Source organism: Trichosurus vulpecula, chromosome 1 (genome assembly GCF_011100635.1).
Source record: "Trichosurus vulpecula isolate mTriVul1 chromosome 1, mTriVul1.pri, whole genome shotgun sequence".
NCBI lineage: Eukaryota > Metazoa > Chordata > Mammalia > Diprotodontia > Phalangeridae > Trichosurus > Trichosurus vulpecula.
The window spans coordinates 440,264,482-440,290,165 of NC_050573.1; the positions used below are offsets into that span (position 1 = coordinate 440,264,482).

Sequence of the window (25,684 nt, forward strand, 5' to 3'; positions counted from 1 at the left end):
GTTTTATCTTGAACTTAATAAACAGTAAGTAGAATGAACATTTCTACATATGTCAGAACAGAAAAAGGAGGCTGAATTATGCAGCCATGAATCTGCAGCACATAGTTTGCTTAACTCTCCAACTAAACAAGGAATTCAATTTGTTATATTTTCAGAGCCATACTGCTTGTCTATGGATCTTGTTGAGTTTCCTTCTGCTCTTTTCTGTGCATTTAAACGAATACGCTCAATGACCCTCTTTTCTTAATTTTCTTTCCATTTGGATAAGCCTAACATTATTCTCCCAACCTGTCTTATCCTTCCAACTAACTCCGCTTCCCAAGAAAAAAAATTTAAAATCCTTGTATTAAATATATATAGTTAAGTGAAATAGATCCCCACATTGGCCACATCTGAAAATATGTCTCATAATACATCTTGAATTCATCACCTTAGATAGCTTTATTCTAACGAAACAATCAGGGAACCACAACTGGGTCCAAGGGGACTGAGATATTGCACATATTTCCTTCTCTACTAAGTCACTTCTCTGCTCTGGACCCAGGTATAGTACACAAAAATGCATAACATCCTTTGATGGAACAAGATTCATTAGCTTAACTGAAAACAGCTGTTACAAGATACTGAGCGCAGATACATCTAAATGTGAAGCACTTCCCAGGACTGCTGATTAGGCATATAACACTGTCTCCCACAACGTCCACATCTTCTGGTGAGCCAGGCCAGAGCTTGGTCTCCTCCTCTGATTTCTCCCATGAAGTTTCCATTTGTAGCAGCCAGCTCCACTCATTGGACCTGTACTCTCTAGTCTTCTCAAACTCACAAGGTTTCTTCCAAGCCTGGACATACATTTTCATCTTGAGAAAAATGAAGGGGAAGGGAAAATGAAGAGGAAAAGAATCCAAGGGCCCCGACACAAGCCCAGCTACTTAAGTCAATGCTCAACATGATGGTAGGGACATAGGGAGAGGTACACAATCCATTGTCCTTCATCCCTCATTGGGACTCTAGATAAAGAGTAAACTACTTGCCAAATGAGAAAGTTGAAGCAAGAGAGTGGGCTATAAACTGCCTCTTCTTTTCATATGTCAACTTGGACATCAGTTCCTCTGGCTCAGCAGCCAATGAGGGATTGCTTTTGGTGCTAAGAAGTCTAGAAGCAGCCAGAGTCATCATCTCATTGTGCCAAATGCCCGGAGTAGCACAGGCCCTTGACAAGAACCAGCAAGGGTAACTCTGAGCATACTCCAGGAGATGGCTTCCATTAGACTAAGATCAAATCATCAATGAAAATGTACATTTGAAAAAACTGACACTGATAGATTTTTTTTCTTTAAAAAAAAACCCACCGCATTCAGGTAAGAAGTTGATATATGAACCAAGAAATGAAGCCTTTGTTATTTACTTTTTTTCTGATAGCTGTGAGCTAAAACTTCAGGCTATGTGAAAAGAGTTATACCTTCCTGCATTCAATTGTTACATGCCTGCAACAGTGTATGAGTTTTTCTGTATATAGAGCTAAATTTTTCACTGACCTGTAATTTCAAAGATGACATCTTAATTTCCTACTACTCTTCAATTGTCAGAGGCTACTAACACTTTCCACATATCTTCTCTTGTCCTGCAAGTCAAGACTCTTTAAAGAAATACTTTAATATGCCCAAAGGCCTTGTTGTTTGGAAGAATCCTAAATCCTTTTTTGAAGAAAAAAGTTCTTTTCTGATGGCTATGTTGTTGTTTAGTCATGTCTCACTTTTTGTGACCTCATTTGGGGTTTTCTTGACAAAGATACTGGAATGGTTTGCCATTGCCTTCTCCAGCTCCTTTTACAGATGAGGAAACTGAGGCAAACAGGGTGAAGTGACTTGCCCAGGGTCGCACAGCTAGTAAGTGTCTGAGGCTGGATCTGAACTCAGGAAATCTTCCTGATTCCAGGCCTGGCGCTCTATCCACTACGCCATCTAGCTGCCCTCTGATGGCTAGAATAATTCCCTTTTTTTTTTGTTTTGGATTTTAGAACATTGAGCCTTCCTAAGGGGGAGAAGAGCAAGATACCTCTTCTCTGAGACACCTCTTAACTGAGGCCAACTACATGGCATAAGGGATAGAGCATTGCATCTGGAATCAGAATGACTTGGGTTCAAATCCTTCCTCAAATGCTTACTAGCTATATGGCACTGGACAAGCCACTTATCCTCTATTTGCCTCAGTTTTCCTATCTGTAAAATAGGGATAATAACACCTCCCTCCCAGGGTTGTTGTGAGGATAACGGGAGATATTTGTAAAGCACTTTGTAAACCTTAAAGTATTATATAAATGCTACTTTTATTGTTATTCTCATTCTTCCAGTAATAAAACAGTTGGTCAATAAGCATCTATTTAGCTCCTACTATGTGGCAGGAATTGTGCTAAGTGCCGAGGATACAAAGGTTTTTACCCAGTCAGGACAATATGGAAGCTGTGGCATGTAATTTAAAAAATTTTTTTTAAAAATCAGTGCAGCTTGCTTCTCGGCTCCTAGGAAATGGAAGTCCAAGATAATATACTTTTAATTCCCATCAGATAAGCTCAGCCAGCTGAGGCTAACTTGCAGGAGAGTGCCTATAGATAACCAATTAATATCTTCCATTATCTGCTTCAATTTATGATAAATTGGGAAACATTTAACTCTGTTCCATCTAATCATTTATTTCAAATGATCATTTATTTTAAGGGATCTAATTGTTTGTTTCACATACATAGCTGCTCAAGATAAGCAAAGGTTGATAATTTTTTTCTCAGTATATAAGCAATAAACAAGGATTTGTACCAACTTAGGGTTTCAACATGTTCCTCCTTCTGTTTCTAAGACCATTGCTTTGTTTCTTCTTCTTAATAGGCCAGGTTCTTAACTCTCATTTCTAGCATGCTTTCAGACATTCTTAAAATCAGTTCTTTTTAATATTATTTCTAATGATAATTCAAGAGAAAGGAAAAGAAAACTCACTATAAATTTAGCTGGATTGTCATCTCTTCCAAACAGATCCCAAACACATTTTGCAAGTTTATTAGTGTAGGTTAAATGGAATTCCAAACAATAAAAATGAACACAGTGACACATTACTTTCCAAACATAGATAACACGTAGATACTTCTGTTAATCCAGGTCAGCTTAATATCATACACAGAATGAATAGATCATAATACACACAGTAAAACCTCATTCATTTGGAAAAGCATGGTATAAAGTCACTCTAACTTGGAACTACATAATATGTAAAGACACAAAGCTCTGCTACTTTAAAATGTAGGCCTGTGATGTTAGTAGGTGATCTTTAGCCTCATTTTCACTTAAATGAGTTTATCAAAAAGATTTGTTCTGTACATATCAAAGCAACTCCCTCAGTAGCTAATCTTTGCTTATACAGTAATTCTTTTATTGATATATAAATGGTTACTTAAGAAGTGTTTGACAGAGTTTGTTCTTTTAAAGAGGTCAAACTTTCTCTGCCAGTTGTGTTGAGAGAGTGTATTTGATTATCATATCCCTTTTTCCCCCACAGACAAAGATAAACTTCAACTTGGTTTCCAAATTAGTAAGGTCTAAACAAATGAATCTTCTGTACTTTACAAGTAGACTATAGTGATTTTTTTAAATAAAAGATTTTTTATGAAATCCTTTAAAAATCACTATATGTTTAGGTTTATCCAAGTAATTTTTTTAAAAAAGAAAAACCACATATATACTATTAAAACTGGGGGTTCATAAGTACCACAAAGATATAAGTGGGAAAGAAAGCATTTTATACAGAATTAATATGTGGAAAATAAATGAATAGAAAACAAAAAAAAAGTCCTCAGATTTCATCGACATTAATGAACTTTTCTTATGTAACCACTCCAAAATTCTCAACTTATTATTCAGAAGGAGTTGATTTATGATAATTCCTTTGACAAAACATTCACAAGTAGATTGTGTTCAAATTAATGCGGGTTGAAGGATCCATTTCCAAAAACATACCTCTGTGGTTTTACTCTCTTTTCATCTCAACACCATCAGAAACAGCACGAGTTGTCAAACCTCTTTCCACACCTGGCTTTACATACGTCTTACAGAAACATGCGTGAGTCACATCCTGCTAAAGAAGTTTCTAAATGTGATAATGAATGCTTCTGTAGGAACATGAAACTTGTGGGATAAACACTGTAAAGGATCTGTCCTTTTCATGCTCCTAGGGCATATGACCTACAAATATAGATGCATCATTCAGAAACTGGTCTTCTGGTACTCTGTATCTTTGTTTACACATCTGGTCCTAATAAACAAGATGGATTACAGTGGAGTAAGAGCCCTGCCTGTTGTTTCAGTGGTGATGGCTGCTGCATCTGGCATTTTACTCCAGGAGGGCTCCTGATCTTCCACATCTGACAAACCTCAGAAACCTTGATCACGACTTCCAGTTTTCTATTACAATGCTGATTTGGGGTGATAAGAACCACTCTCGCAGACACTTAATTGTTCTTCATAAACCCAGCACAATGTTTCATTTTTTGGTCCAGATGGACGATATGGAATCTATGCCTATACCACTTATGGTCTCAGAGAGTTGCACAGGGAACTGAAAAGTTAAACAACTTACTCTAAAGTCATCCAGTTAGAATATGTCAAAGGCAGCACTTGATCTCTGGACTTGCTACTCTATCCACTACAATAGCCTACATCTAAGTGCAAATTTACACTCTTAAATTCATAATTGTGCAGTACTTCTTTACTGCCCCATGGACACCATATATGCTTTCATCCTGGGTCTGTTTGTGACTTCTTTATTCTGCTGAGATACTTGCTTACAAACATAGTTTTTGATTTGTTGATGACTGAAAACAGTCTTTAGAGTGGGACCGCTAAAAAGGTAGTCTTTTATCATTTTAGCAATTTTAAGACTTCACATTTTAATTTTCTCTTAAAACTTTAAGGTTCAGATTCTGTTATTATGCTTTAAATATTTATTAGTCCCATAATAATTCAAATATTGCCTACCATAGTTTGAAAGCTTTAGTCAAAAAGACTCTCGCCGATTATGCTTGTCCACGAAAACTGCACAAGTCTATGCCATCTTTCTAAAGCTGTTGTAATTAAAGAAATGGCTGCATTGCCAGTCAGCTACTATGTGTTGGTCAAGATTGCGTTATCCAAAAAAGCTCATAAAAACCAACTTAAATATAGAATTTTCAGTCATAGAGGTTATGGTCACAGAACTTTAGAGCTGGAAAGGACCTTGGATGTCATTTGGTCCAAATCAAGAAAAAAAAAAGAGAAAATGGTTTTCAAAGTGCCTGTTGTATAGTACACTGCAAATATGTCAAAGAGATAGCCTCTTTATAACACTGAACTTTATAATAACACTCACAAATGCACTCCTTCAATAACACTGTCATTAATGCCTATGTTATCTTTAGCAAAATGCTTTTATCAAACATCCATGCTCAATGTCCATGGCCAAGAAGGATGCATCATAAGCCATTTGCTCTTTTAGCTAGTGAGATTAATACTTTTTGACAGGTGCTAAATAGAATCTCAAATCTGCTAGCTGATTATTTTTTTAAAATACAACTTCAAAATCTAATCGCTTGCTAAGTTAACAGCTTTTTGTATATGCTGTTACTCATGTTAGTGGAACAAGTATCCATTTTACTAGCTCTAGTCATTAACTGGCCACTGCTGTTGAAACTGCCGGGATCAGAACTGTCTCTGCAGCATAAGAGACTTCGGAGATATCTCTGGCAATCAGAAGAAGCATAATAATAAATCAGGGGGTCAATGCAACAACTTATGCTGCTGACACACACACAGAGAAGGTAGATAAAGTAGATTTTCTCAGTTGTGCTGCTATAAATAAGGGAGGAGTAATGGGTGATCAGAAAGACATTTGTGGGTCCAAAGCAAATGATGAAGATACAGAACACAGCTGCAGACAAGAGTAAGGCTCGGGTCTTTTTGCTCTGGTTGGCAATGGAAGAAGAGCTGAGACACCGGATAATTGACACATAACAGACTGTGGAAATGATTAATGGTACACAAAAGAAAACTGAAGAGAAAGCCAGGAAGTAATGAACAAAATACCCTTCAAGTAGATCTTGGTTTAAGACATCATGGCAGGTGGTTATATTTAGCCCAGGGATTTCTTTAGTTTGTTCTTTGACAACAAGAGGAACAATCCCACCTATGGCAATACTCCATATCACCAGACAAACAAATGAAGCACGCCCCAGGGTTCGCCAGGAGAGAGACTCGATTGGATAGACCACAGCCAAGAAACGATCCACACTTATGGCTGTCATCAGCATTATCGAAGCGTACATGTTACAGTAGAAAGCTGCGGTGACAAAGCGACACATTTCAGACCCAAATGCCCAGTTACTTCCAGAAAAGTAGTAGGCTATTTTAAAGGGCAGCACACTTGCAAAGAGAACATCTGCAGTAGCCAGATGTAGCATGTATACAACAGCTGGTTTCTTGATCTTCATCTTCACAAGGAACACAATGATTGCGATGATATTTAAAGGCAGACTTATCACAAATACTACAGTATAAACTGAAGGAACAAAGAGAGTCAACCAGGGACCAGTCAGGTATCTGGAAGCATCTTCAGACAGATGTTTGGGTTGTGGCTTTTGAATACGACTTGTCTTATTGATGGAGGCTGGTGTGTTTTCGGGAATGGTTTCTTCATCATCCTCCCAGGATGCAAATGATTCATAATCTCTTGGGGTATTCCTGAATAGAAATGTCCTTGGGCCCACAGTATCATTATTTTCCTTAGAGTCTTTAAAAAAGGAAGAAAAAGACAAAATATTAGAGATAAGAGGAGAAGGTATGAAAAATTCACTTTTGTTTATTTCTGATCGCTTATTAGGAATGGTTGTAGCATAAATCTTACTTACTTAAGAGGCAATATGGTATAATACAAACAGCCCAGGATTTAGAATCCATGGACGTGGGTTCAAATCTTTGCTCTGTTACTTACAACCCATGTGTTCTTGGGCAATGGACTAGGTGGTTGTTTGGGCTCCTTTCAATGCTAAACATTATGATCCTATGGCAGGTAGGTGATGCAGTGCATAGAGTGCCAGACCTGGAGTCAGGAAGAAGAGCTGTGTGACCATGGGCAAGTCAATTCACCCTGTTTGCCTCAGTTTCCTCATCTGTAAAAGGCAACAGCAAACCACTCCAGGATCTCTGCCAAGAAAACCCCAAATGGGGTCACAAAGACTCGGACATGACTGAAACAACTGAACAACAATACAACAAACAAAACTTTAGTGTGATAAGGAAATGTGATGTTGCTGTTTGTGAATCAAAAGCATATGTCAGATAATTAACTAGTTCTAAATACCACATGAAAGAAGAGCGAGCAAAATTTTCCTTTTCCTGCAAGTCGGATGTGAATAAGCACTCAGAAGTATCCCAGTGAAAAAAACAATTCAGCAGAATTTGTTCTTTTGAAGCTGTGTGTTGCAAATGCCTGGGAAAGTAGACCAGACAATGTAAAGATAGAAAGTCCAGAGAACACTGTTCCTTTTAAATGGCCGCCAAAGCTCTAGTGAAATAGACAATAATACCACCTTATGGTTGTGAAGTTCTCTTTAAAATTGCTTTCTCCTTCTTTCAAAGGCTTTCACACATAATCTCACTAACAGTGTCCTGGACTTTAGTTTCTCATCTATAAAATTAGGTGGTTGTCAACTCTAAGATCAGTGCCAATATTAACATTCTATAATTCTGCTGTACTCAAAATTGTCAAATAGGTAAATTGGTTTTACTGCCCTCATGGATTCTTTCCATTAATTAAGTATACTGGATTATTTGTTCCAAAATACTTTTCCCCCCATTGGGCTTTATTTGTCTATTTAGCATGGAATATGAGGTGGCCTTCTTACTGAACTCTAGGGGATAACTTAAAAAACACAACACCTATAACATGTCTGTAATATGCCTACCACAGTCTCCTCCAGGATCACCTCAAAGGCATCCCCAGTCTCCTTTCCCAGCAGGCCATGTGGCTATCATGGTGGCTGCAGGATCACAGAATGGTAGAGCTGTCAAGGACCTGAGAGGTCATGTATGCCAGGGGTTCTTATCTCTTTTTGTGTCATGGACCCCTTTGGAAGTCTGGTGAAGCCTATGGACCCTGGTAGGTTGTTGCCATTTCAATTAGAGGTTAGTAAAAATGAAGATGTAATTTTTTCTCAACCACGTTCAGACACACCTTGAAATTAATCAACATACCATTTTCATTTACCCCAGAACTGCTGACTAAGTGTAACCCCTTTACTTTACAGACAGAAAGACTGAGAATATGAGGGGAGAGGCAAATTTTCCAGGGTCACATAGCTACTATGCTCAAGATCATATACCCCTATTGAGTGTAAAGCCTTGGATCAAAGCTCCCTTTTTCCTGCAGGGTTACTATGAAATTTGGGGTAGATAGGTTCTTAAAATAGTATTCTACCTGCTCCCAAAATATAAATCATATTATATAACTACCATTCCTCAATGATTTGTTTTGCATAATCAACACAGGCAGGAGCTGGAGTTAAGATTAATAGGCTGTGTCAGGTCCACCTGATGGCAGATAAATGTTTTACTGCAAATTTTCTTCATGCTACAAGGGGAAGCTAGGTGACACAGTGGATAGAGTGCCAGGTCTGGAGTTAGGAAGACCTGAGTTAAAATTCAGTCTCCTACATTTACTAGCTGTGTGACCCTAGGAAAGTCCCTGAGCCCTGTTTGCCTCAGTTTCCTCAACAGTAAAAGGAGGTGAAGGAGGAAATGGCAAACCATTCTAGCATTTCTGCCAAGAAAGCCCCAAATGGGATCATGAAGTGTCAGACACAACTGACAAATGACTGAACAACAAATCCCTTCATACTATAGCAAAACACCAGTTTAAAATGAGTGATTCTAAGATTTTTCATTATGCTAGGTCATGGAGTGACCGCACTACTTCTAATGTTGATATCATTCAGGTGAGTTCCTCCAAAATCCTTTCATGTAGTTCTGCCATTGTGGAGGCAAGTCTTTGACAGTCTAACAGTCCACGGAAGCCAATAGAAAAGTACAGAGTGAGAAATGGAAGCAATAGAGGGAAAATCCAGATGATGAAGTACTCATGACCTAAAAGCAACCTTTCTAATACCACAGAAGAGATTCTGACACAGTTGGGTTTTCTTTCTTTCCAACAGTCTCATGATTTGGGGATATTCTATAACTTTCAAATGTACAGAGACAGAAGATCCAATGCTGTGTTTGAGGGAGAGCCAGGAGACCATTGTGCTAGACTGTACATTGAACAAAGAGCAAAAATATGAAATAAGTTTGTTAAGGTAAACTGCAGCCTGAAGGGTTTTAAAGTCCAAATGGAAGTTTCTATTTGATCCCAGAGACAAGAGGAAGCCAATGGAGCTTGGGGAAGTGACAGGGTCAGATCTGTGCTTTAGGACTCTGGCAGCTGTGTACAGTCTGAATTGGAGCAGGGAAAGGCTTGAAGCAGGGAGAATAATTCAGAGGTTATTGTTTCAGACAAGAGATGGTGGGGGCCTGAGCAGAGGCTGTGGCAATGGAGAGGGATAGATATGACACATTGTCGAGGTAAAATAAACAAGAATTGGCATATGATTGGAGATCTGCGATGAAAGAATGAAAGGGATATGGGATAGTCATAGTAAACCTGTGTACCTGGGTAGCTGGAAAGATGATGGTGTCCTCAACAGAAATAGAAAAGTTTGAAATATAAACTATTGCTGGGGACAGAAGACAATAAGTTCTGTTTTGGACATGTTAAACTTGTGGTGCTTATATGACAGCCAGTTGGAGCTCAGGAGAAAGACCAGGGTTGGTTATACAGATCTGGGAGTCATCTATATAAAGACAATATGACGGACAATCTGCAACTATAGATGTCTAGGCCAAGAAGACTGAATTGAATTATATTATATAATAATCATTAAATTATATTAAAAATCAATTATGTATTATATAATTATATTAATATTATTATATTAATCACATTAATGACAACTTATCTTATCCTTAGGTCTAAATGATTGTTCGGAAGTGAAAGGGATTAGTCTGTGGTGAATTTGTCTCAGGGGAAAGAAAGCTGTCCCTTTGATTTGTTGCATGTATTGGGGATGAGGTAAGAGATATGACATAGCCCATCTTTCTCCTTTTACCTATTCTCATATTGTTGACTCAGCCTTTTGTACACTATAAACTGTTGTGAAGTTATATCTTCACTTCATGTCCCTGATATCTATCCCTTAGTCACCGTACTGCCCAGACGAGAGAACGTAACCTTTTATCCCCTGAATTCTCCCCATGGGGCCCCACTCTACTGATTGGTGATTGCCCCAATCACCCACTATATCTAGGATTGAGCTCCAGCTACATACTACACTCCCTGGATACCTCCTTGACAACCACCATGCCTATCACTCCTCCCCTTTATACCTCTGAAACCACAACCAAATCAACTGTCACTGCTCTTGGGAAGAAACAATCTACTCCCCGATGGCTCTATTCTTCACCCCTGTAACTTTACAAACCACAACCCTGACCACTACTCTCTTAGATGTGTTATCCCCTTTCTTCATTAGAATGTAACCTCTTCGAGGGCAGGTGTTATCTTTAGTTTTTGTATTTTTATCCCCAGTGCTTGGCAAAGTACCTGGCACAAAGTAAACACTTAATGCTTTTTCACTCATTCATTGATATTGAATATTGTTGAGAGACTTATCTTATTGTCAGGGGAAGTCAAAAAGCATTTATTGACTTATTTTTTATTGATTTGATTTTATACATTGATTTATTAAGTATTTATTAAGCATGCCCAGAAAAGTTGAAAATTATGAGTTAACTTTCAGCTTCTTAGGAACAAAATTAAAATAAACTTCCACGTCTCTAAAAAAGCCATTCACTCCATTTTGTCTTGTACCTCATATACTTCCTCTTCACTCTGACCAGGTTTATAATTTATGAGGACTAGCATCACATTCTGTCAGCCTAAGGTCTGAGGTTACTCCAGGATATTAGGAGTCTCTGTGTAAGTTGAAAGAAGGGTGAATGAAAGCTGAAGCTTGCATTCCATGATGACACAATAAAATAAAAATGTCTGAGTTGGGTGGACACTAAAGCATAAGATGCAAGACATACAATTTGTCTTCCCATTAGGCCTGGGAGCCTGGCCAAACTTTGGAAAGACAGAGAATAGAAAGTACATGTGGGGTCACAACACCTACATACTGTATACTCCTCTGCACTAATAGGTTTAAGTAAAAATTAACTAGTTCTCTTTTTAAGAACAAAACAATTTCAAAACTGTTAAATAAGCATAATTAAGCTTCCTCTAAACGATCATCAGATCTAGAAAAGAAAAAGTGCTGTCATAAAATTTTATTCTACATTTACTACTCTGTCAATAGTATGCACAAAAGTTCTATTTTCAAGGACATCTTTTGCAAAAATTTATTCTTGAGGAAGTCTTCCTTGGGCCAGGTTTCCTTGAAGTTGGAACATTTACAACAGAAACACAATACCATTAAAACAATTTGTTAATACACTGAGCCATTCTCTAGTTTCCAGGAAGAGTTCAAAATCCCTTGATTAAATACTTACCTAAGGTGTTACCTTTCCTTATAGCCAAGGGCTCAATATAAAGATCAGCAGCCGTAATTTTTTAGTGTCTACTAACAGCAAGGAAAGAACAAGTTTGTGCAAGCTTACACAAGGCTTCACAAACCAGCCCAAAACCTTTGGGCCAAAAGTTATGTTACAGTACGTATTTGTACATTTCTAATAAAAGGATTGTCCTAAGTTATTTTAAAGGTCAAGTAGAAATAGCCTATTGAGTTGCTAAAAGTTTTCTTTATCATTGTCTCTTTTGATGTCAAGCTATTCCTTAGGGACAAAGAATTCTAGATCCCAAAATAATTTCTCAAAATTCTGGCTAAAACTGCAGATGCAGAAGTACCTCTGAAAGGCAACAGACCTCTATTAGAGGTCTTCTACTAGAGATTATGAAATCTGTTTCTCTAGAGTTTTTTTTAAGTAGTGGAGTAGGCAACAATTTTTCTGTTTTAGATAGTATCTTGTCCAGAAACAGAGGGGTGGGCTGGATGATCTTTCAAGGTCCCATTTTTAAATTTATGACTCATTGGCTTCCCACAATGCATCATTCTTAGTTCTGATACAATGTGATTCTATTCTTTTGGAATTACTCTCTGGGGACAAACATCCAAACAGAGGCTTCAGTTTCTAGTCATTTTCCAATAAAAAGGAACTAGTTAATTTTTGCTCCACATTTTTCTATGGTTAAAACCTTCACCCAGGTCAGGAGGAAGACAAAAGATGAAGAAATAAAGGATAATACCGTTGCTATATCTATTCCTCAAAGAGATCAAAGAAAGAGGAAAAAGATACAGGTGTACAAAATATATATAGGAGCTCTTTTGGTAGTAGCCAAAAATGGAAAGTAAGGGGATGTCCTTCAATTGGGGAAAGGCTAACCAAATTATGGTACATGAATGTAATTGAATATTATTGTGCCATAAAAAATGACAAAATGGACAGTTTCAGAGGAAACTGGGAAGACCTCTATGACCTGATGCAGAGTAAAGTGAGCAGAACTGGATATTGATATCTAGATTAATTGATATCAAAAATTGATACCATCAGAACATTATAAAGAAAAAACAGCTTTGAAAGACTTTAGAACTCCAATCAATACAATGATAAACCAGGAGTTCAGAAGGCTAAACATTAAACACATTACTCACCTCCTTCCAGAATGGGGATTGACTTAAAACACACAGAAAGATATACATTTTTCAGGCATGGACAAAATGGGGCTACATATATTTAAGATGGGGGTTTTATTTTTGTTTTTGTTGTTCAGTGGGGTGGGGGAGATAGTAAGAAGGATAGATTACAAATGCATGTAAAATGAGTAAGTAATTAATTTATTTTTTAAAATTAAAAAGAGAAAGCTGAAGAAGATACAGAACATTTTTCAAATGGTCGAAAGGAAAACGAGAGATATATTTGGTTTGGTCATTAAGTCCAAATCAGATAAAGCCTCATCTACTTGTCACCAGAAATTAAAGTATGAAGTATGACTCTTTACTTGGTCACATACACTCTTAAGGAAACAATAGCTTCTTTAAAGAACCACTGAAATTCATAGGTTTCTTCCAGTCCCTGCACATACAACACGAGATCATGTAATTCTTGATCTTTTAAATGCATAATTATAAACTTTAATAACTGAGGTTGCAATTGTGATGAATATAATCAGTGAAGAAACTTTAACTCCAATTGACACCTGGTCAAAGGTTTTGCAACAGGGGGTTTTCTAAGGAAGAAACCCAAACTATCAATAACTTTTTGGGAGAAAAATGCTCCAAATTACTAATAATTAGGGAAATGCAAATTAAAACAACTCTAAATATCAACTTCATACCCATCAGGTTGGCAAAAAGTTGACGAAAAAGGAAAGTGACCAGTCTTTTTAAGGTGTTTTTTTTTGAGACTAGAAGCCTGTGGTTTCTATCCCATGGTAAATTAACAGTATTATTTCTCATACTTCTCTGCCATGCAGTGAACCTGCCCAACTTATTGAAGGATACTTATTCAGGCATGTGACTAAGTGAATTTATTTACCTAAATTGGGGAGCTACATAATATTTTTCATCAAGCACAGTGGGGGAAAATAAGCAACTCAGCCCTCAGAGAGGAAAAATGAACAAAAGAAGGAGAGCAGAGTGAAGTTAGTAGAGAAAATGGGAAACAAAAGTTAAATAAAATACAAGGCCAGTGTGGTGTTGTCTCTCTCCCCTCAAGGTGAGCTTCCTTAGGCCAGAGACCATGGTCTTTTCCCTTTCTTCGTATTTCTAGCACTTAGCATAGTGACTAGCACGTAGTGGGTGCTTAATAAATGCTTGTTGACTGACCAGTTCTTTGAATCAGAAGGCCTGAGATTGAATCTTCCTAGCTGTTTTGACACTGAGTCCCTTTCTCTGTATCTTACATTCCTCATTTTTAAAGTGTTGTTAATAATACTTTCACTAGTTAGCTCACAGGATTGTGAGAGGAAAAAGTCACCTTTTAAGTACTATATTAACTTGAGTTATTATAATAAAGTGGGTAGAAATAAGGGAAACGAGTGAACAAAAATTCTCTGCTACCTTACTGTTTCAAGGGTCCATGGATAATCATCAAATAGAATCTTCAGAAATTACGGTGGCCAAAATAACTCCCTGCTTTGGGGCCATTGTAGTGATGTGCCTCCCTAAACTTTTCTCAATTGGTTCTCAAATGACCACCGTAATTCCCCCTGTTTCGTACCACTAATTTCAGTCTTCTGTCTTTCTTTTAATTGTTCCCGGGATTCCCCCTTTTATTTGAGGTAATTCCTCGATGTTGTAGAAGTTTCTGATCCTGAGTTCTCAAAGGCTTTGACAGTACAGCACAAGCTCTTACGGTTTCTGACAGTCTGGAAGAGATTCAAGTATGGGCCCATACTTGGAATCAGAAAGACTTGAGCTCAAATGTGACCTCAGATACTAACTAGTTGTGTCACCCTGGCCAAGTCACTTAACCTCTGTTTGCCACCTAGATGCCCCCCTTTTTTCAATTCTTATCAGATGTTATTAGTCCTGAATTACATCCCCTTAGGATCTTACTCAAAGTTTTTTAACCAAGTTAACATCCTCTGAAACTAATAAATTATCGACAATTCAAACTTACAAAATGCTTCAATGCTTACAAAACATTTTACTTACAAAAGTTCCATGAAGAAGGGATTTTACAAATGAGGAAACTAAGGGTCAGAATGATTACACGACTCGCCTGTGGTCAAAGTAGCTTGTAAGTATTTGAGTTGGGACTCCGAATGTTCCTCTGAACACATGATGTTGCCTCATTACAACAGTATGTACTAACAAGTTCATAGAATCACAACTCTGGAGGTAGAAGGAATCTCAGAGTCCAACCTCCTCATTTTACAGATGAGGAAACTCAGATCTAAGAAGGTTAAGTGACTTGTTCAGGGTAACACATAGCAAGCAGCAGAGGAAAGATATGAACCTAAGCCCTCTGACTCCAGCGAACTTTTCCCCAGGGCCTTCTTCTAGCCTCTGCTCATAACATAAAATCATTTAGTCCTTAGTCTTTTTTTTTTTTTTTTGCTTTTTGGCAGGGCAATTGGGATTAAGTGACTTGCCCAAGGTCACACAGCTAGTACAAGTGTCAAGTGTCTGAGGCCGGATTTGAACTCAGGTCCTCCTGACTCCAGGGCCGGTGCTCTACTCACTGCACCACCTAGCTGCCCCTAGTCCTTAGTCTTTTACATGCGTAATTATTAAACTTTTATAACTGAGGTTGCATTTGTGATAAACATAAATGGTAGAGAGCCTTTAACCACAGTTGATTCAAGGTTAAAGGTTTTGCAACATGGAGTTTTCTAAGGAAGAAATCCAAGCTATCAATACTATATGGAGACAAAAAGTTCCAAATCACTGATAATTAGGGAAATGCAAATTAAAACAACTCTAAACATCTATTTCATATCCATCAGATTGGCAAAGTCAACAAAAAAGGACAGTGACAAATGCTGGAGGGGCTGTGGGAAAACAGGCACATTAATGCATTGTTGGTAGAGCTATGAATAGGTATAGTCATTCTGGAAAGCAATTTGAAATTACGTCTAAAAAGTTCCTAAGTTCTATTTACCCTTTGACCAAGTTATACCTTACTAGGCCTACACCCCAAAGATGTCAAAGAAAGAGGAAAAATGACTAATCTGTACAAAAGTATTTATAGTAACACTTTTTATAGCAGCAAAAATAAAAACAAACCAAGAGCAGGTGCCCATCAGTTGGGGAATGGTTGAACAAATAATGGTATATGAATATAGTGGCATAAGAGATGATGAAAGGGACAATTCCAGTGAAACTTGGTAAGACTTGTGTGAATTAATGGAGAGTGAATTAAGCAAAAGTAGAATTCCCAAGAGAATTCATACAATAACAAATAACTGGGAAAACCTTGAAAACTCTGGTCCTTCCAGTGATCAACTATGATTCTAATGGACCAATAATGAAGCATGCTATCTATCTCCTAAAAGAGAGGTGATGGATTCAGGGTGCAGAATGAGACATACACTTTTGGATATGGTCAATGAATTTGCTTTGTCTGACTATGCATATTTGTTTTAAGGGTTTTGTATTTATTTTTTAAATGGTAGTTGAAAAGAAGATAAAATAAATATTCATTGTTAAAAATAAAATTATATTTTTAAATTTTAAAAGTCTTTTTTAAAAAAAGCCTTTAAATACAAAGTATACATTCTTTTTACAATTAATGTATTCTTCCACTCTGTTCCTTATAAGACACAGTTTACCTTTTCATCTATGATGGCCTTTTTTCATTTGTCATAAAATTTGATATAAGAATATATTTTAGGGGGCAGCTAGGTGGCACAGTGAGTAGAGCACCCACCCAGGAGTCAGGAGGATCTGAGTTCAAGCCGACCTCAGACACTTAACACACTTACTAGCTGTGTGACCTTGGGCAATTGCCCTGCCTTCGCCCTCCAAAAAAAAAGAATATATTTTATGCAATTGTGCATTATGGTAGTCAGAAATTATATTAGACATGCTTTTAGATGCCATTTATTAGTTATTACTATAATTCCTATAGCCTGAGCTACACAATTTTTTTAAATACAAAAGGAACTTGAATTTACATTTTAAAAATGGCCTTCTCAAGACAATGTCAGAAAACATCTAGGAAGTGATACTGAATGGAAGAATTTCAGATGTGGCAAGCTTCCTCGACCAAATGGTCCTATTCCATTGCCTCATCATGTCATGGAGGTCGTGCTGGATTCCATAGAACACAAACCCTGGTAGGTTCTACCAAACTGGAAAGGCTTCAAGCACAGGTCCATTTCTATTGTCCAAGGACCAGCTGAAAAGCCTTTGAAGAAGTTCCTCTTCAGAGGGTTGGCCATCACTTGATTTTTTTCTTAGGCTTTCACAACCAATAAATAGCAACCTTTTTTAGTGTTGAGACTTTCTTTCAGTAGAACTTGTGCTATTAGACTTTGATGCTTGAGAAAACGTATATTGACAAAAAGCTACTACTAATTCAGTAATTTTTTTTTAGCTACCTCTCTCCATTTTTCAGCTTTTTAAATGTGTTGCCTTCCTACATTAGAATGTAAGCTCCCTGAAGACAGGGACTTTGTTTTTTGCTTCTATTTGTTTCCCCAGCGCTTAGTATAGTGCCTGACACACAATAAGCACTTAATAAATGCTTGTAGACTTGGCTCTGAGATGAATTAATATTTAACTAATTATGATATAATCTATTCAATATCATATTATATGCATTATAATACTTATATTATATATGTATTATATACATATTCTATACTCAGGAGGATTCATCTTCCTGAAATCAAATCTGGCCTCAGACACTTCCTAGCTGTGTGACCCTGGGAAAATTAGTTCACCTTGTTTGCTTCAGTTTCGTTATTGGTGAAATGAACTGGAGAAGGAAATGGCAAACCATTCCACTATCGTTGCCTAGAAAACCCCAAATGGTGTCAAAGAGGCGGACACATCTGAAAAACAACTAAGCTAAATAGCATCTACCTCAGCTTTTCACCCAATTCCATGAATTCCCCTACTTCCTCTAACAACATAACTGACTGAAGTTATCCATCCTGGAATTCAACATTTCCTCTTTAGGAGATACTATACTCAGGGTCACCTTGTATTTAGTGAAAATCTGCCTCTCTGTAAATTATATGAAGTGGTTTTTGTTCTAGCTTCTGGAAGCTAGCAAAATGTATCCAATCCCTTTTCTATGTCTCAATACTTTAATTCAGCTATCATCTCTCCACCCCTATAAATCTCTCTTCTGAGCCAAATGGAGTTCATTCTACTATTTGTCATCCACTATGTTCTTCAGTCAAAGGTTGCATTAACTCTTTGAGCCACACTTTTGGTTCATATTAAGCTTTCATTAAAGTAATTCTACACCCCTTTCACTTGAACTTCTGTTGACAAAGTGTCCACCATCCTGTAATTGTGAACTTGATTTTTATCCTAAGTGCCAGATTTTACATATATTCTTACTAAGCTTCATTTTATTCTTTTCAGCCCATACTTCTAAGCATATCAAAAAATGTTTGAATCTTTAGTCGACCGCTCAAAATATTAGCACTCCATCCCTCTTGACTCTATTCCATTGACAAAATTCATTTACATGCCTTCTAAATTTTCACCCAAACCACTGTTAAAGTAGCAAGTTAGGTCAAAACCCATTGGTTGACCACCGGGAGGCTATCAAGTTAATGTTCCATTAATCAACATTCTTTCAGTGTGGTTGTTTTACCAGCTATAAATTGATTTAATTATGCTGCCATCTAATTTACATTTCCTCATATTCCTCATGAGGACTGGATTAAAGTCTGCGTCAAATGACTTGATGAAATCAAAATATAGCATGCAATAGCATTTTCCTGTTCATACAGTTCAGGAATCTTAACAAAATTTGGTTTAGTATGTCTTAGTCTTAGTGAAATGATACTGCTTCCTAATAATCATTGTTTTCTTTCTTAGAGCTTGTAAATAGTTTAATAAACTATTCTAGAATTATTCCAGGGATTGATTGAACTGACATCTTATCCAATTGGTAAAAAAAAAATTAAGACATTTGCCTTTTGGTACCTCTCACCCAATTCTGTTCACTTGTTTGTATGTCCTTCATGTTTGTCTACAGCCATGCTGTGATTCTTAGTGATGTATTTAATGATGTGGTAAAAATTAACCCTACTATGAATTTCTCTTCAAGCTCCACACAAAACACATGGAGAAAAAAACTTCCTCTGTTACATTTTATACATGTTTACATTTTCTCTGTTACATTTATACAACTTCAGTATATCTACACCATTGTGAATAATTTCAGTGTACCCTTTCTTACTGTTTTTTGATTCTGTCAGCCTTCTCTCTGAATGAAAAAAAGTATAGCAATTCTATTCCATAGTTTCAATCTACTGTATTACAGTATTATGTAATGACATTCCTGTGGGCAGCCTCTAAAGTCTAAAAACACTCCCGAACATCTATAAAATTGTAAAGATTAAGAATTGGCTCCCACTGCCCTACCTGGCAAAGCAACCAGTTGCTTAAGAACAATTTGCTGATGGGAAGACTATTCCCTTAGGTAAAGTGAATGACTGAAGTAGAACAACTCCTTCCTAAGGGAGACCAAAGAATGGTGAAGAAATTCTAAAACTTTTGATGGGAGAGTATGAAAGAAACCAATTTTGTAGGATAAATATTTTTCTCCCATAGGGAAGCCATTTCTAGCGATCAGAATAGAAACAGGCTCTGTCCTTGGGAGCAGTGACTCTCATTTTTGTCTTGGTATACAAAGCCTAACCCATAGTAGAGTGTCCAATGCAAGCTTGTTGATGGATCAGGGGACAGATTTACTACCTAATCGAGTGTGAGTTACAAGGGTTTTTTCTTTGTCTTTTACCTCATCTGTAAAATGGGAAAGGGTTAGACAACGACCACACTAATGAGGAACCTTAATTCAGACCAATGAACTCTTTGGTAGGCAGCTTGTCTTAGATGATTGAACGCTGGACTTGCAGTCAGAAAGACCTAGGTTCAAATGCGACCCAGGTCACACTTGGCGTTGGGCAAATTATTTAACTACTCTGAGCCTCAGTTTCCTTATCTGTAAAACAGAAATAGAAATAACCATCTCACAGCATTGTTGTCAAGCTCTGAGATAATACATGCCAAGAGCTTTGGAAACCCTTAAAGCGTAGATGTCAGAATTGTAAAGCAGTTTGCGACCCTTTCCTTATGTGTGGTTTGGGGACTAACGCAAAGTGTCAAGACAAAGTACTGTGAGAGGTGCCATCTTAACCCACCCTAGGAAACCATGAGCTGTCCCCCAAATCCCACATCAGCTCCAGTACCATCTGCTTCTCCCCAGAACAAAGAGCACCTGCTCATTCATTGCCCCAGGGCACGATTCGCAGGGCAAGCTCACCAAATCTCAGAGCAGATGCTCGGTTCTCCCTGATACTTTTGGGGCGCAGGGCGGGGTCCAGGGGACTTTAGCAGACACCGCGGGAGCCCAGTCTTGCCCATTTATTAAAGCCTAGGTGTGAACTGCCCTACCCGCCCCACTCCACCATGGGTTCCCTCTACCCCTTTGACTGCTCATTCATCCCCACAGAAATCCGGGATGGGGGAGTGAGGGCCAAACTGCAGGCTCTTACCCAGAGGATGCGCTGGGGTCCGGGTGCACAGCAGGAAGCCGAACAAGTTGAATCCCAAGCAGGCGAGCAGGAGGAGACGCAGCCCCATTGTCCACAGCGGGACCCCCCTTTCCTTCGCGGCTCCCTCTTGCTGCTGCTGCCGCTTTGTCCGCCGGTGGTGCGATTCTCTTTCTTCCCTGGCAGCCCAGGAAGGAGAGGAGGCGGACTCCTTGGTCCACTCTGGGTCAGTAGCAGAAGAAAGGTTGGAGAGGGCAGAGAGCCCAGGGGGCTTCTCAGTCTAGCCAACCCCTTGGCCTGCTTTGTATCCGCTCCCGCTTTCCCTTTGCGTCTCTGACAGGATATTGGTCTGTCGAGCAGATTCGAGGGTCTGTCTCAAGAACACACCCCCTTCTCCCACGCAGCTTGGGCGGGCCCTGGAGAAAGGGTGAGTGAGTAGCGCTGTTCTCTGGCCTCAGTGGGGCTGCGCTGATTGGAGGTGGGGGGACCACGCGGGGGGCGGCTGGCTTTCACAGTCCCTGGAGACCCCAGGCTGTCGCAGACTCCTCCACTATTTTCATTTCCTTCCTTCACTGCCCACTGGCTCCCCCTGGGCTGTTTCTCCAGGCTTTGCTGAGAGAGGAAGAAGGAGGCGCATCTAGGGTCTTGCTTGCCCCGGAATCTGGGCCCCTTCTCTGTTCCGCTTTGCCGCTCCGGGCTTGCGGCTGCTGCTTGTCAGAGCCCGGCTGCCAGAGGGGTCAGGTCTCCTATCTGCCCTCCTCCTTCCTGCCCCCAGGAGGCCCCTGCCCCTGACGCCAGGACTGAGCCAGCTGCAGTCAAGTAAGGGAAAAATCAACAGGACCTTTCTGTCCCGCCCCTGGCTTGAAATCATCGCCTGGCCACTTTGTTTTCAGGGACTCAGCCCGTGTGTACTTTGTGACCCTGTGGCAAAGAAGTAAAAAATGTACTTCTGGACACTAGGTCCATGACCTCCACCCATGACTCTTCGTGACAAAGTACACGTGGGGGCGAGGGAAGCAGGGCTCAGTTCGTAAAGTTTTTGTGGTGGTTTGATTTTTTTTTTAAGCCAAGAAGATAAGGCAGAAAAGCAGTGTACTTTAGAGAAAGGGAAGGTTTTGATTAAAAGGAGGCCTTTGTAATGGTTTTTAGGCAGAGTTAGTGGAACTGACCATTTTACTTAATAGGATACATGTTGCCCGTTTTCATGCAGTTAAGTAAATCATGTGCTAAGGGTGTTCTTGCATATCTACAAGCAGACTGCTTTTTGCTCCAAGAGATAACCGAACACGGTCCATCAAACAACGTGCTCTAGCCATCAGGTTTTCCTTCTCTTCCTTTTTCTGCCTTTCAGGAGATCCCAGATTGTCAAATCGGGTAGGGAGATTACAGATCTTCTAGTCTAACTGGTGCATTTTACAGATAAGAAAAGTGAGACCCTAGAGTGAATTATTCAAATTACATAAACTAGTAAATGGCAAGAGTGGAATTTTAACCCTTTCAACCCCTTTCTGATGGAAAGACCAGTGCTCCTGCAAGAATACCATTAGCTAGTCCTACAGGACCATCCCTAGGAAGTGTAGCTGGTAGCCTCTGAGGGAAGGCACTAAGATAAAGGGGAGCTGGATTTCTTTAAGAAGCCTAGAAGAAAGTGAGACTTTCTTTAGCTGAGACTTGAAGTCAGAAAAGCTGGGAGTTGGAGGTGAAGAGGAAGAGTATTCCAGGCCTGAGGTACAGCCCGGGAAAATGCCTGGAACTGGAGACTGAGGAACAGAAAGGAAGCCACACAGTATGTTGGAGGAGTGGGGAAGAAAGTATAAGGAGACTGGAAAGTTCACATGGCACATTTTGTTGAGTTCAGTCATCTTTCAGTTGTGTTGGACTCTTCATAATAGTCTTAATGTTTCCTGATTGATTAATTTACCCATCATCTTTCTGACTGATATTAGGATATTTTTTATTAATTTACTTCAGCCCCAAGAGATTCATTATTTTCTCTATTCTCTAATGGAAATTAAATTTAAAATGATTCACATGTAGCACTGAGGTCCATAAAGTGCCTTCCTCATAATAATCTTCCTAAGGCTGCTAATTGCTAGTAACTCTTTTTTGAGTAGCTTTTTGAGTTAGTAAATTTTTCCTAACATTGGAACCTAAATCTGACCCATTGCAACTTCTATCTAAAACAGGAGTATCTAAACTTGTATCTAAACCAGGAGTGGGGAACCTTTGGGCTCAAGGCCACATGTGACTCTCTAGGTCCTCAAGTGTGGCCCTTTGACTGAATTTAAACCTCAGCAGGTTCCTGTAAAGGCAACCACACTGGCATACCCAGGATGTCTGCTAGCACAGGCTCTTAGATCTGCTTTACTAGGAAAGATAGCTGTTTAAGGGGTCAACAATCTTTAATTACATTCACTAGTTCAGGGGAAAAGTCAGCACCCTGAACTTCAGAGGAAATACTAACAGAAAAACAAAGACCAACAGACAGGGCTCTATTGCCTGAATCAAAGCAACATTGCTATACACTTTACATACGTCCCTGGATTGAGAGAGCCTTTACATTTGAGCAGTTGGGGGTGGGGTTCCCTGAACACACAGCAACAACTCAGAGTCTCCACCTGGAATCACAAGATCTTTCTCATAAGCTAGCCCCCAAAGCAAAATACCAACTCGGAGTATATGTACACTATATAGAGAAGGCATCACAATCCTTGTGATTCAGTGCCTAATTGGAAACTAGCAAAAGGTATGAAAGCCTTCCTACAAGCAAGCCTCCCCTAAGCAAGCTTCCCTTAATGGGCTCCACATGAGGTCTATTAATGGGGTTGGGGGAAGAAGATCTTATATCACATTAACATTATAGTTCCCCACTGCTGATCTAAATGATTTTGCAAACAATAGCCCTTCAAATACAGCTGTTGTATATTCTCCAAAGTTTTCTCTTTTCAAGCTTCAATCCCTTCTTCTCTACCAGTCCCTGTCCCTTACTTCAAAACCATGCTCTGAGAGTCCCTATTCTGGCACAGTGGCAGAGGGTGGGTAAGGTGTTATAGGACTAACAAAAAAGTCCCCTGGAAAGCCCTGTCCTTGTCTTTGTCCTTGATGTCTCCCCGCATTGTCATCCTCTTGGTCTCCTTCCACATCTAAAAGCAGTAAACTTGCTGTCTCCTTTCTAAATGCTCATCCTGGCAAACTGGCTTCTGCTTATCACTCAAATGAAACAATTCTTTCTAAGGTCCCAAATGACATCCTAATTGCAAAATTGAATGGTATTTTTTTTCCTTAAGTCTGCATCTTTTCTGGCATGGTTGACTACCTCCTTCTTCTTAATCTTTTTTCTCCTCCCTTAGATTTGATGGCATTACTCTCTCCTGGTTCCTTCCCAGAGAGCTCTTTTAGGCTCCTTCAATTATGGCTTTTGCACTTGCTGAATGCTATCTCCCAAGACTCTAACATTGGCTCCCTTCTCTTCTCTCTCAACACTCTGCCCTGACAATTGAATGGCTTTAATGATCTTTTCCGTGCAGATGATACTGAGATTTGTATCTTTAGCCCTGATCTAAAGCTGAATCCTAGTTCTCTGTCTCCAGCAAGGTATCAGACACCTCCACATAGATGCCTCTTTAACCCTTCAGACTCCACATTTTCAAACTGAAATCATCTTCCCTAAATCTCCCCACCTACTACTATCCTGGTTTCTATTGACAACACCAGAATTTCCCCAGTTAGCCAGGCTGGAAAACTTAGGCATTCTTTTTTTTTTAACTTCCACATGCCTCCCTGCCAAAGGGAAAGTGTTATGAATTATACCTCAAAAATATTTCTTCCTTTTATTCTCTCCCTTTTCCTTTCATCGCCACACCATCTCAAGCTCCCTTTACCTGGACTAGCGTGATAACTTCTTCTCCAGTCCCCCCAACTCTGATCTCCCTACTTCCAATTTCTCCCTCTGTGAGCCGGCCTTTGAACTGCTGACAAAGTAAGTCTTTGAAGCACAAGCCTGATCATAACACTCCACTACTCAAAAGTCTTCATTGGCTTCCTGTTGTTTACTAGATAAGATACAACCTTCTAAGCCTGAAACTCAAGGCACTCCCAAATTTTACCGCAACCCACCTCCCCAGTCTTGTTTGACAATCCACTTCTTCACATACTCTATGCCTTGATGTCATGGTCCTCTTCAGGAACGAAGGACAAACAACAACAGCTCCAGTCAGAGCGGACTACTGGCTATTTCTAGATCTCATATTCTTTCACAACCTTGAATTCCTACCCCCAGGTTTTCCTGTCATCTCTCTTTGTTGACATTCTTCCTGTCTTTCGAGGTCCAGCTCAGATGCCCATCCTCCAGGGAGCTAAACTCCCCAAACCCCATAGACATATTGCACTTAATAGTTTTCTTCTTCATGTTATAATTGTGCACTTAGCTCATGCACTTACTAGATTATAAAGTTTTTTGGAGGCAGAAACCATGTCATTCTTCATCTTTGTATAGCAAGATTTCTCTGGCCCCTAAAGGCCAGTTCTGTTAGTTTTTACAACCTGGTTCTGTTGTCTAGTACCCTGAGGGAGCTGAGAGAGTCTCTCTTTTCTTTCTACTACTAGAACCCACAGTAGTTGTGTTTTCTCTTTATGGGTGCCAGTGACTAGCACCCAATTCCACTTAGTCACTTAACTTCAGATTAGCATTCACAAAAATTTATTCAAAAGCATAGCAAGGACAAACATACAAACATTTTCCCCCACCACCTTGATATCATAATCCCACTCTGTGCCACCTTGATCTTTGTACAGCTTACTTCAGTTCCCACATACCATTAATCCCACAAAATTCAAGTCCAAAGCCTTCTGGGATGGCATCCTAGATCCTTACTTCTTAGGACTTCTCTGAGAGTCTGACTACAATGTCCAGCCTGGATTTCTGGACTCTGAATTATCCTTCACTGATACTCATAGGTCATAGACTCCTCTCCCTGTGCCTAGAACTGAAAAGGACAAAGGAAGAAGACCAAAACTCCGGAATGATTTCTTGGGGTTACATGACTTAAGGGGCAAGGGAGGTGGCCCTCAAGTCCTCTCTTATTGCTGGATGTCATCTTCTGTGAATGAGTCTTTAATTCTTTGGGGTAAATGCAGGAAAGGGAGTAGACTGTGCTTATCCAGGTGGCTTTAAAACACAGAATTCCAACTAAATAACCAATGGAAAAAGCTTAATCCCAACCCTGTGGTAAGCCAATGCAAAAGGCCCAGAAATACTCCAGTTTTCCTGTCTCTCAGAAGCAGGAACCCTAACTAGATGGCACAGTGAATAAAATGATGGGCCTAGGGTCAGGAAGAC

The 25,684-nt window shown here is 39.3% G+C and overlaps 1 protein-coding gene across 1 annotated transcript; it reads right to left on the reverse strand.

The window, feature by feature from the left end:
* Positions 1 to 2,669: 2,669 nt before the first annotated feature.
* Positions 2,670 to 21,062, reverse strand: F2R (coagulation factor II thrombin receptor). Its single transcript, XM_036765801.1, has 2 exons — positions 20,350 to 21,062; positions 2,670 to 6,804 (listed from the first exon to the last, which is right to left on the reverse strand). Exons 1-2 carry the CDS (start codon positions 20,435 to 20,437, stop codon positions 5,612 to 5,614), a joined length of 1,281 nt encoding a protein of 426 aa, XP_036621696.1. The 5' UTR covers positions 20,438 to 21,062; the 3' UTR covers positions 2,670 to 5,611.
* Positions 21,063 to 25,684: the final 4,622 nt, after the last annotated feature.

Bases quoted from the DNA above. Each gene is read 5' to 3' on its own strand.
- F2R (XM_036765801.1), bottom strand. From the start codon at position 20,437: ATGGGGCTGCGTCTCCTCCTGCTCGCCTGCTTGGGATTCAACTTGTTC. The intron at 6,805-20,349 runs GTAAGAGCCTGC...CCTTTTTTAAAG, and splicing joins GACCCCAGCGCATCCTCTGG to ACTCTAAGGAAAATAATGAT.